We start from the raw sequence: 12,482 nt of genomic DNA, 5'->3' as shown, positions 1-12,482 counted from the left end.
CATCTACGTTTGTTGAGAGCCATATGAAGATTAAAAAGAACACCTGCATTGTGGTAATATTTATACAGTAGCAATGACAAACATCGTTCGAGTCCATTATCGTATGTTGCACAACCCCCATCAATTCTGAGATTTGATTCATATTCAGTGACCAACAGAAATTAAGCTATATATCTTGGTGTAAATAAAAAATTGTTACTTCAAGAATTGCAAAAGAATCTCCTGCACGTCAGAGATCCACAGCAATATATTTTCCTCTGGTTTCTTGGCCAGGAGAGTTATAACTCTAATTCTTTACTATTGGAATTGACTCTTCATTTTGCAGCGCAAAGCAACAATCTTACAGATAAATTGTTAATCATTAGCTGTATTATAGTGTTGCATAAGTAGGCAAGGTGTACATGGGGAGGACACCAGGTCACTCCATCCAGTTTATGCAAATGCTGCAAGGACGCATCTTCCTACAGAATAGTAAATGTTGTAATCTCCTCCGTTTGAAGCAATACAGCGTTCCAGAAGTTCAGAAAATGTGGAAAGAGACGCTGCTTGAGGCAATGTGACCTTCTCCAGTATATTTATAGGGTATGATAGGGTTCAATTCTGTGGCTCCTGCACTGCTCGAGCTTCTGAAAAGATCTAGTGATAAGAAAAGGATCCACAAAGTATAGTAAGTTCATATTTGGAGGTATCAAATCATTAATATATAACAAGCAGTTCTCCTTCCAAAACATTACCAGATCATCCAAACTGAATAGGCAGTCTTCATATGGGAAATCGAGAGGAAAATATTTTTCTGTCACTTTTATCTGCAGATGTGGTAGTAGCTTGTTCAGTCTAAACCAATTGCAGCATTCAAATATCTGAATATTTGACTCCAGTGACCAATGAGTGACCTGTGACTCCAGTGACCCAAGCAGCACCAAGGCCCATGGACTCCAGTGACCTGTGACACCCAATGAGTAGCACCAAGTTTATCGCCAGTTTCACCATAGCGATATCATCAATTTCAACAAGCATGACAATCAGTCCAAATTACTTGACACAATATACTGCCTCACTCTTCATCCCCGTATTCTAATTCCATATGTTCAGGGGCATATCCCTCACTCTCCATTTCCCACACCAATAATGCCAATATTGTATATGTGTCTTCACCACCATAATGCAATATCTGGTCAGACTTGAAAACATATATACAATTCCTGATACTAAGCCAACTGCATCCCTGGACTTTCTTCACACCTCTTTCTTTCATAGATTTCCACACTCGGGCCATACTCTCCCACTTGCCTCTGGAACCATACATCCGAGCCAATACAATGTAAGGGAGCGAGGAGCGAGGTTCCAAATTTATCACCTTTTCTGAAACTAATTCTGCAAAGTGCAAGTTCCCATGTATTCTACAAGCCTCAAGAAGCATCTCATAAGGAGAAGCAGTAGGCTTGTGAGGCATGTTCTCTATAAAATCCATTGCCTCTCTAAATCTTCCTGCTCGAGCCATCATGTCCACCATACAAGCATAGTGCTCCAAGCCACATACAATACCATATTTTTTCTCCATCAACGAGAATATTCTCTTTCCTTCATGTATCATACCTTCATAGCTGCAAGCTGTTAGAACACCAAGTAGTGTAATTCTATCTGGCTGTATCCCGTAATCTTGCATTTCTTTGAAGATTCCAAGAGCTTCTTTACCTTGCCCATTTTGGGCCAAGCCCATGATCATGGTATTCCAGGAGATCAAGTCCTTAGCAGCAATTGTAGAGAAGATTTGTGTAGCACATTGTGTCAAACCTAACTTAGCATACATGTTTATGAGAGCACTGGAAACGATCTCATCAGCATCAAAACCAGATTTAGATATCCAAGAATGTATTTGGGTGCCTTGCTCGGTCAACCCACTATAAGAGCTTGAGCTCAAAATGCTTGTGAAAGTCATTTCTGTCGGCCGAACATCCATCCTCAATGCATCCACAAAAATTCTTAGAGCTTCATCAATCAGCCCGCTACGTGCGAAGCATGATATCATAGAGTTGCAAATGGCTGAATCCCATCTCATCATTTCTTCAAAGAGCTGAACTGCATCAGCCAGTCTGTCACATATGGAATACATGTCAATTATAGCACTAGAAACTATAGAATTCCAAAGAAATCCCATCTTGAAACAAAGGGCCAAGAGCTGCTCACCCTTAGCCAAATCCTCAAGGTCGGCACAGACATTGAGAATGGTCGACACAGTGAACTCGTCAATTGCAAACACGCAATCTCTCATCAAACGGAAGCACTCAAATGCTTGTTCGCTATGGCCGGCATCTTTATAAACTGACAGCATAGAATTCCAAGATATAACATCTTGGTCCTCCATTCCCCAGAACACATAACAAGCATATTCCACGAGGCCAACTCGTCCATACATCCCAATAAGTGAATTACCAACAACAGTATTCGAACAATACAAACCATTCCGCAACACCAACCCATGAACTTGCTTTCCATGATGAGCAGAGGAGACATAGGAGGCAACGATGGACAAAGTGAATCCACTAGCCCTCACACCGAGCTCTTGCATTCTGTATAGAATTCCAAGGGCCTCATCAACATACCCATTGGAGATATACCCGGAAACCATAGTATTCCAACTAACAATATCCCGTTGCGGCATTTCGTCAAATACGTTGCGGGCGTCTTCGACGCGGCCGGATTTGGCAAATGCGGCTAAGAGGATGTTCCAACTGGATGTATTCTTAATGGGGACGTCCGAAAAGGCTTTGAAAGAAGAGGAAATGTCGCCAGACCGGGAATAGAGTTCGGTAAGTCGGTTGCCAAGAAAGATGTGGCGGTGGAATCCGGTCTTGATAAGGTTGGCGTGGATGGATTGTGCCGAGAGAAGGGAGTTTAGGGACAAACAGTAGTCTATCAGGGCAGAGAGAGAGGAAAGATTGAACCTTTTACCGTGTCTAAGGTTGTGAGGAGAAGAGAGCATCTGAGTAAAAGAAAGTGGGGATTCCTAGGGATGGGGATGGTACCCCATGTGGCTTTTCTTCTTCCTCCTAACCTCTCTCGTGAATGGCTCTTCCTTTCACTTCTCGTCCATTCCCAAACGAGAAGGTCTCAGTCGTGAGCGCTTCTTTACTAATGTTAGAAAGGCAGGAGGTTTTAAAACTGTGGTAATCCCACCACTGTAGCTCAGTATTATTAATCTATACCGGATGTTATCAGATTAATCTTCTTACTGATATTTAGTAAAAATATTTGCACGATTTGTAAAATATTGATAAAGTGTTTCGTTTTAGTGCTATTTAAGACATATGACATAATGTCTTGTTCAGCTGTCAATCCAACTATATCCAGGATTCTTTGTAACCCTTCTCTCCTGCATCATTCCTCTAACTATTGCCGACTTCTCCCACTCCCCACGGGCAGCAAACACACTGGATAACTGCACGTAGGGGCCTGACTGCTTTGGATCAAGTTCTACAATTCTCTCCACCACCCTACTCGCTAAAGCTTCATTCCCATGAGCTTTACAACCTCCAAGAACACAAGTCCACAAGCTAACATCGGCCTTATATGGCATCTTATCAATGAAATCAATTGCTTCCTCAAGTCGACCGGCACGAACTAGCAAATCACCAATGCATGAGTAATGCTCGACGGTTGGATTAATGCCATAATCTTGCTTCATCCTGTGAAACCACTTCAATCCTTCTTCTACCAGCCCAGAATGGCAGCAACCAGAGAGGACACCAATAAAGGTCACCTCGTTCGGCTTCATGCCTGCATTTCTCATGGCGTGAAACAGTTCAAGCACTTCACTTCCATGTCCATTGGAAGCGTAGCCTACCAACATTGAGTTCCACGAAACTTCATCAGATTTCTTCGTGTCATCGAAAAGCCTGCGGGCATCGACGACATTGCCACTTTTGCAGTAGAGATCGATGAGCGAAGACGAGATGATGTGGTCAGACTGAAGGCCGAGAATTGACGCAAGAGCAAATATCTGCTCACCAAAAGCAATTGAGCAGATGCTGGCACAAGCACTTATAGCACTGGCCAGGGCCACCTTGTCGATCCAAAGGCCTAGGCTGTGCATTTTAGAGAAGAGTTCCAATGCTTCAATTGCACATCCATTCTGGCTGAGTCCCACGATCATCGAATTCCATGAGATCAAACTCTTGCTTGGAATCATCCCAAAAACTCTTCTTGCTTCTTCTATTCTCCCACAGTTCGAATACACGTTAATCATCGAATTGAGCACAACTGTATCATGAACTTTTAGCTCGCTGAAAACCTTGCAAGCATATTCCCAAAGGCCAGATTTAGAGTAACAGTCTATTAGAGCACTTGCAACTATGACGTCCGCGAGAATACCATGCTTTAAACCACAAGAATGCATCTGTTTGCCATACTGCAGCTTCCCAAAGAAAGCACAGGCACTAAGAACAGTGGCATATGTCGATGAATCCGGTACTACACCTGTTCTCCTCATCCGCACAAAGAGATCCAATGCTTCTTCTCCTCTATCATTAGAGAAATACCCATTGATCAAAGAATTCCACAAAACAACACTTGGCTTCTCTCTCCTATCAAACACACATCTACCCTCGATTAATCTTCCGCAACCTGCATAGCCTGAAATCAAAGCCGACAGTGAGAACTCATCCACCTCTGGCAGCTCATGCAGAACTCGATAGGCACTATCCACGTCCCCACATTTCGAGTACATATCGACCAAAGCACTACCCAAAACAGAATCCAACTCTACGCAACAAACGATGACACGTGCATGGATCTGCTTGCCGACTTCACAAACCATTTGGTCAGCGCAGGCACTCAGGACTGTTGCAAGCACAAAACCATCATTACATGGCGATGACGGTCCATTACATTGCGAACCTATCTGCTTAAACAAGAAGAAAGCATCGTTGATCTGGCGTCTACGGATATGCCCATGAATGACAGCGTTGCAAGCGACAGCATCTTTTTCGGGCATCTTCTCGAGCAAATGCCGGGAATTCTCAAGGTCGCCAGACCTGACAAGAGCTGTAATAACGGCATTCCATGCGAAGGTGTTCCTCTGTGGCATAGAGTCGAACAATTGGAGAGCGTTGTTCAGATAACCTGATTTAAGATTGGCTTCGAGAAGGGTGTTCCAAGAGAAGCAGTTTCGTTCGTGCATTCCGTCGAACAGGAGGAGGGCGTCCCTGAGGTCTGGGTTGCAGCGCGTATACATATGGAGAAGGCAGTTGGATACGAAGAGGGAAGAAGTGTGGCCGGACTTGAGGAGGATTTGGTGGAGCTGCTGGCCTTGTGAGATCCAACGGCGGGAAACGCATGATCGGAGGAAGCCGGTGCACTGACGGAGATCGATCGTCATGAGAGCCAGCGGTCATCGTTGCGAATGTGCATCAATCATAGATTCACGAGTAAATATTTTCACATGTATTCCAGAGATCCAATCCCTTGGAAGATTGGAAGATAATATACTTTTGTCTTAAACTCCCTGGCCAACATTAAACATTGCCGGATTTTTGTCTTTTTAACTTTAAGATGTCGGTGCGTTTCCCTTATCATAATTTGTTTTTAAGTCCTTCGGGACGGGAGGTTATATCTTTTATTATTGGAATAATTACACACAGGCTTGGAACTATTGCTCATTCTCAAATAAGCCTCATCATTTCATTTCCCTCTTAATTAGCTACCATTTATCTTTATTTGAAAGAAAAGAGAGAAATTAGGCATAGACAGTTATTTGATATCTTTCACTAATGCCATCTAGAGGGGTGAGAGGTATTAGACAGTTGAGGTGATTAAGTGTCAGAATAAATAAATAAGTCTATGTAAAATCTGGTTTTAAATTTTATTATCTTTTGCAAAACTATAAGCTAAGAAAAAGAAAAGGTCAAAAGGGGTTCACTATTCAACCATATATTTCCTATCGATATCGTATGGAGTAGCATTTTCAAACTTGCACATCAATTTAAAAGTTTGACCCGTTTAATGTTTATCAACCATGTATCATCAAACTGTGTCTAGGCCGACAAGGTAAGAGATTTGACCCATCTTGCAAGGAAAAGAATAGGCAGGCTAAGGTTGGCCACCCCTGTTTAAAAACTATCTTCGTATTTAAATTATAATAATATTTAGGGATAAATACATTTTATCCTTCAGCATTTATATCTAAAATTGCTTTACCACCTTTAGTTTTTCTTTTAAAATTAATAAAACACACACAAATAATCAAAATATTCCTATCGTATTTATTAGACAAAATAGATATAAATTTTTCAACACATATTTATCTTATTTTCAGATATAATGTAACTATTAAACGCAAATAAACATATGGATATTTTTTTCAAAAAGAAACAAATATTTATATAAAAGGGAAGGAACAAGATCCATAAAAAAATTAAATATTACGGGCAATTCAGCCCACATCTAATTTTTAAATTTTTTTAAGCGCTTATTTAATTTGGATGAAAAAATTATTAGTCTGAGGCTTTTTAAAATATATGAAAATAAAGTAATTTAAAGCATAAGTAAGTAAGAATAAAATATATTTAATTATAATATTGAAAAGCGTATGTCCGTGTATTGCATACTAATGTTTATATCCATCAAAATATTATGTAAGCAATTTACATATAACCATCTATATTTGACACATTTTCCGATAATAAAAAGTAATAAGTGCACTCAATTTCAGATGAAAGAAAAGTGTCAACATTAGCAACTTTGGACGTTACTCCTACTGGTCAGTAAGACTCATCATCTCTACCTAGAGATGTTGCTTTGCAACGAAGGCAAGATTCAAATAAATAATTATCAATAAGTCATCCACTCCAAAGGGTTAAAAATTAAAATAAAAAAAAAGGAGTAATATTTAAATTTAATACAAATACACAAATATTTTCTTCTTCTACAACCCTTATTAATCCATCACATAATAATCCAAAAGGAAACATAGAATTAAAACCCGTGTAAGTATCAAACGTGGAATTGTTCTAATTGCACATCCTTGGACTTTAATGGGACGTATTCCCCCAAATATACCTCCAAATGATCCGCTAAATTACCCTTATCGATGCTCTCGTGGTGATACGACTTGCACACGAAGTACACCACCGACTGCACTACGAGCGCAAACAACACCACGGCGCACAATAGCACCAGCATCACCAGGGCCCACCCTAACCTACCCCCGGCGCCTAAGCCTCTTCCTTCGGAGACCAGCTTCCGGAAACCCACTTCCACACCCACGAAGCAGATGTTAAGCTTAACGAAGATAGCGGCGGCGGTCCAGAACTTACCTTTGATGAGGACTTTGCTCTTGCCCATGGCGTCGAAGCCCTTGGAGTCTTCGAGGACGGAGACGACGCTGGCCAGGTGCCAGACGACGCTGACGTAGACGAGGCCGGCGAGGTAGGGGAGGAGGAGGAGGATAAAGACGGCGCCGGCGGCGGAGGGATATTGGTCGACGAAGGGGAGGACCGCGATGACGATGAGGGCGATGGAGACGAAGTTGTAGGCGAAGAGGAAGAGGAAGGCGGCGAGGAAGGTGACGAGGAGGCGGCGCCAGACCTTGGGGACGACGGAGAGGACGCGGGGGAAGGAGAGGCCGTCCTTGGCGGAGTAGACGGAGGCGACGGTGAAGACGACAGCGGCGGTGGAGAGGAGGGAGAAGACGAGGAGGGCGATGAGGTAGAAGGCCTTGAAGAGGAGGAGAGAAGCCCAATCGGAGAAGAGGCGGGAGAGGATGTGAGACTCGGCGGGGGAGCCAGGAGTGGCGCTATCGAGGGCGGAGTCGTCGGAGTCGATGGAGGAGAAGAGGTAGTAGGAGACGTGGATGTGGGCGAGGAAGAGGAAGGAGAGGGGGAAGACGAAGGCGGCGGCGATCTTGGAGAAGAGAGGCCGCCATGAGACGAGGAGCTTCATCGATTCGCGGTAGATGCCGAAGAGGGAGAGGAATTGGAGCTCCTCCGGTTCGCAATCCATAGCGGATTAGGGTTTCGATTAACTTTCGGGAGATTGGAATTGGGGAGAAGGGGGGAAGGAAGGCGATAATATATGAGCAGCAGAGAGAACTCGGAATTTGGTGATGAGGATGGTGGACTTTGCGGTTACGTCTTTGCCCTTGATCTGCTACTAAACTACAATTTACCCCTTCTGTGTAAATCTCTCATCAAAGATGACTGTAAACTCGCACACTAAAGATATATTATCTCAACTAAAACGTGGATCCCGGATTTTAGATCTATTTCAGTTATCGGTCATATCAAAGTTAAACCCCAAGGCTCAAAACAAAAGAGTGGCATTTTGGTAATTCTATCATTCTCGTGAGTCCTCTTACTTCCAAGCTTTTAATAATATTCTACAAGGTGGCTATCATCAGGAAATTAATTTCTTCGCCGGTTCTCGGAAGTCGATGGTTGGAACTCGGAAGTTTCCAGACCGATGACCGAGTCAATCCTATACGGATTATTCTGCAACACGTTGGTCCTCCTTACTTTCCTCCTAACATCATAAAAGGAGTTCGATTAGAAGCTTTAATATTGACGTGTTTAATCGTGAAACGGATATATCTAACTTATTTTTACCATCTGAGAATGGAATTCGAATCACAATACTTCTAGCCCGAGTACATATCCATCGCTAATTTGTACTAAGCAATCGTTCTCATCTCCCACAGTAATAAAAATTAGAGATGGAATAAAATCAAGTAAAAAAAAATGTATGTGGTAATTAATCCATAAGCGTACACCGAACTTAACGGATATTTCCTCGCGTCACGAGGTTATCCCACCGTTATCCTATCTATCCCGCCAGAATAACTAAAACAGCATCTTCCGGTACCCTTTATTCGCTTAATCATAAGTCATCATAATGGCCAATCATATGCAATCCTAGAACGAAACTACTTCAAGGAACAGGATATATAACTTGTGAGATTTCTCTCTCTCTCTCTCTCTCTCTCTCTGAGGTTAGAATTAGGACATGGATGCCCAAGAGAAGCCACGGCTTCTCACCAAGAAGACATGGGTGGCCCTTGCAAGGCCTTCATGGGCTATAGTAGTATTTATAGCTCTTACACTTTTAGCTCTGTCATGGATCCAGACAACCCCAGCCGGTCCGGCGGGTCTCGTTAACCGGCCCCTGTCAGCTTCTGATGACGCCAGTATCGGTTCGGTGGACCCGAGAAGCTGCTCGGGATTCTACCAGCCGGGCCGGCCGAGGAGGGTGTTTTCGTCTATCCACGAATTTGGCGGCGTTGGGGACGGGACGACGTCGAACACCGGGGCGTTTCGCAAGGCAGTCGAGCACCTCAAAGCGTTTAGCGGTGACGGCGGTTCGCAGCTCGTCGTCCCGACGGGAAGGTGGCTCACCGGAAGCTTTAACCTCACCAGCAATTTCACCCTTTTCTTGGAACAGGGTGCTGTCATTCTGGGTTCACAGGTTAGTACTGAATATTACACTCAGCCTATGTAACAGTTATTCTGGGTTCAAAACATCTTTTGGAGAATAAGTTCTAGATGTATATTGAGAATTCTTATCTGAATTCAGTGAGATTTCTTCAATTTTATCGTTCTTTATCATTAATGAAATTGGGGATGTATTGGCAAGCTATTATTTGTTTGACTTCCATCATATTTAGGATAGTCCATGTGATGCTATTAATTCAATATTATCAACAATTTTCTTGTTGACTCTACATTACAGAGTCATGCAAGGAATAGTAAGTGAAACAGAATAGCATATTTGGTGACCCAAGAAGTATAATTTGGAGCTAGTAGCTTCAACAAACTTATAATACAAAGATGATAGGCAAGCTGAGACTTTTTATTTTCTTGAAATATTATTCACCTACTGATCGTAGAGTAAGAACAAATGAACTTTAAATTACTGAGTTGGGTTGGAGTGTGTAGGATCCAGAGGAGTGGCCTTTGGTGGAGCCTTTGCCATCCTATGGGCGTGGAAGAGAGCGGTCAGGAGCACGCCACATTAGCCTCATCCATGGAGACGGCCTCACTGATGTCGTTATAACTGGTATGTCAACTTCCAATTGATCAATGAACATATAGCTCATCTACTTCCATCAAGAAAGTTCATACAAGATTGGTTTAATGGAAGCAAGACTAGTGAGCTAATTGCTGCCTCTCAAGCTTGAAATTCCAGCAAAGCAGAGTAGAAGAAGATTAGGAATTTGGCATTGATTAAATCAGGAGAACTTGGCTTCTTGCTTGCAGGGAATAATGGGAGCATAGATGGGCAAGGGAGGAGGTGGTGGGAGCTGTGGTGGAATAGAACTCTAATGAACACAAGGGGACACCTCCTTGAATTGATGAATTCAAACAACATCCTCATCTCAAACCTCACTTTCCTCAACTCTCCATTTTGGACAATCCATCCAATCTACTGCAGGTCAAGACTCTTTATCTTTTTTCTTCCCTTGATTTCCCTCTGAAACTGAACAACAAATCCTTTATTATCAGCAATGTAGTGATAAGGAATGTAACAATACTAGCTCCTTTTCACTCTCCAAACACTGATGGTATTGATCCAGGTTTGTGCTCTCAACCATTGCATTCTTTCAGTTAGCTCCTTCTCAAGAATAACATCTCCAATTTTATGATATGAACAGATTCAAGCTCTGAAGTTTGCATCGAAGATTGTTACGTCGAAAGCGGAGACGATCTGGTTGCAGTAAAGAGTGGCTGGGACCAGTATGGGATCGCAACAGCTCGTCCTAGCTCAAACATCATTGTGCAAAGGATCTCTGGTTCAACTCCTACATGCTCAGGAATTGGATTCGGAAGTGAGATGTCTGGTGGCATATCCAACATAGTAGTTCGAGACCTTCATGTCTGGAATTCAGCATCAGCAGTGAGACTTAAAACTGACAAAGGGAGGGGAGGATTTATAACTAACATCACTGTAGCTAACGTTACAATTGACAAGGTTAAGATTCCGATAGTATTTAGTCGAGGCGCGAATGATCACCCAGATGAAGGTTATGATCCAAACGCTCTTCCTAGAGTCAGTAAAGTTTACATCAGCAATGTTTTTGGGCTGAATGTAAATCGTGCACCGGTTTTAGAGGGAATTGAGGGTGCAATGTATGAAGAGATATGCATCAGGAATGTCAGTTTCAGAGGGATAAAACCTCAAGATAGATGGCACTGCGAGTTTGTTTTTGGAGAGACACATGGAGTTTTCCCAGAACCATGTGAACAGCTTAGGAGCAATGGTTCTTCATCTTGTTGCAGGCACTGGTAAGCTATACATAGTATTTGGGTTCTTTTGGTCCTCTGCACGGGATTAGTCTGAACCAGTCTTTGTTTCCTTTTTTTTCTTTTTACTTTAAAAGATGGAATATAGATTGGTGGCATATAAAAGAGGAAAGTCAATGTAAAATAGATATTCCTTTATTCAATCAGTGTCCTTTATTCTTTTATTCATTGATAAATTTGGAGAAGAAGAATAAGGCAAGATGAATCAGGTGCTGTGGGCCTGTGGCTCACTTGTGATAATCACTAGATCTTCAGAAGAAAGAGCAAACATGCTGTACTCCAACCAATATGTTCTTTGATTAATTTCACACTCCAACCAATATTAGACAAACACTTTACATTGATTCAATTAAAAAAATAATAATAATTGAACAGTCGAATATACAAACTAATATAAGCAAGAGAACACCCTGTTTCCATGTTCTGACACACAGAATCTAACAATCTCTCACATTACACATCACATACCTTGGTATCCAACACCAAGCACTACAAAGCCTCATAGCATGCATCTTCTACATATCCAATACTTTCAATACATCCTATTATATCCTCCCATATAGTAACCACCGTACTGCTGTTGTTGTTGCTGCTGCTTCTGTTGGAGGTTAGCCAAGCTCATCTGCCCCTGCATCCCATCCCTGGCATAATGCTGCCACATCATCTGCTCCTCCGTCAAAAGCTTCTGCTTCTTCTCCATATCCGACATTTGCACGTACGCCGGTGCCGGCACCGCTAACGACGCGGCGAACGGGTCTCCCCCAATTACGCTGCCGCCGCTTACCGGCGGGGCGGGCAATGCCAGCATCGGCGCCGTCGTTGGTGCTCTGACCGCCACGCTACTCGCGCTTCCGACGTATCCAGCTGTAGCGGCTGCTGCAGCGCCGGTGTGCGCCTGGTCGTACATCCCGTCCAAGACCATCATGTCGAGCCCACCGCCGAGGGCCGCCTTCTGGTTCGCCAACCCGCTCGCCGACTGCACCAGCGCCGTCTCCCAGTCGCCCCCCGCCGCTAACTCGTCGAACGCCTCCCATTTGGGAACCGCCTCAGCCGTGACCCCGTCGTCGAACAACGCCAGCGCCAACTTATCACCATGCTCTTGGCCGCTCATCACGTCCTCCTTCAAGTTCAAAAAATCGACCTCTTCGTCTCCTTTCATATCCTTACCAGCAATGTTATCATCATCCTTGT

At 43.2% G+C, this 12,482-nt stretch overlaps 4 protein-coding genes across 5 annotated transcripts; 1 reads left to right on the top strand and 3 right to left on the bottom strand.

Annotated features, from left to right (window-relative positions):
• Window positions 1-116: 116 nt before the first annotated feature.
• LOC140773174 (pentatricopeptide repeat-containing protein At1g43980, mitochondrial) lies at window positions 117-2,988 on the bottom strand. Its single transcript, XM_073115602.1, has 2 exons — window positions 735-2,988; window positions 117-636 (listed from the first exon to the last, which is right to left on the bottom strand). The coding sequence occupies exon 1, from the start codon at window positions 2,981-2,983 to the stop codon at window positions 1,055-1,057; it is 1,929 nt and encodes a 642-aa protein (XP_072971703.1). The 5' UTR covers window positions 2,984-2,988; the 3' UTR covers window positions 117-636; window positions 735-1,054.
• A 183-nt stretch (window positions 2,989-3,171) lies between these two features.
• Window positions 3,172-6,673, bottom strand: LOC140773173 (putative pentatricopeptide repeat-containing protein At1g77010, mitochondrial). The gene has a single exon (XM_073115601.1). It carries the CDS (start codon window positions 5,375-5,377, stop codon window positions 3,326-3,328), a length of 2,052 nt encoding a protein of 683 aa, XP_072971702.1. The 5' UTR covers window positions 5,378-6,673; the 3' UTR covers window positions 3,172-3,325.
• A 145-nt stretch (window positions 6,674-6,818) lies between these two features.
• On the bottom strand, window positions 6,819-8,073 carry LOC140773175 (uncharacterized). Its single transcript, XM_073115603.1, has one exon. It carries the CDS (start codon window positions 7,996-7,998, stop codon window positions 6,991-6,993), a length of 1,008 nt encoding a protein of 335 aa, XP_072971704.1. The 5' UTR covers window positions 7,999-8,073; the 3' UTR covers window positions 6,819-6,990.
• An 860-nt stretch (window positions 8,074-8,933) lies between these two features.
• On the top strand, window positions 8,934-12,165 carry LOC140774661 (probable polygalacturonase). 2 transcript variants are annotated; one of them, XM_073117740.1, is made up of 6 exons: window positions 8,934-9,456; window positions 9,927-10,047; window positions 10,248-10,422; window positions 10,494-10,564; window positions 10,643-11,273; window positions 11,904-12,165. In XM_073117740.1, exons 1-6 carry the CDS (start codon window positions 8,998-9,000, stop codon window positions 12,028-12,030), a joined length of 1,584 nt encoding a protein of 527 aa, XP_072973841.1. In that variant the 5' UTR covers window positions 8,934-8,997; the 3' UTR covers window positions 12,031-12,165. The 2 variants fall into 2 exon arrangements, with proteins under 2 accessions (XP_072973841.1, XP_072973842.1); XM_073117741.1 differs by having other exon boundaries at window positions 11,899-12,084.
• The last annotated feature ends 317 nt before the right edge of the window (window positions 12,166-12,482 follow it).

This window comes from Typha angustifolia, chromosome 13 (assembly GCF_048772165.1).
Source record: "Typha angustifolia cultivar Huaian chromosome 13, ASM4877216v1, whole genome shotgun sequence".
NCBI lineage: Eukaryota > Viridiplantae > Streptophyta > Magnoliopsida > Poales > Typhaceae > Typha > Typha angustifolia.
Note: the sequence above shows the minus strand (reverse complement) of the source record. Positions and strands in the feature narration are given on the sequence as shown.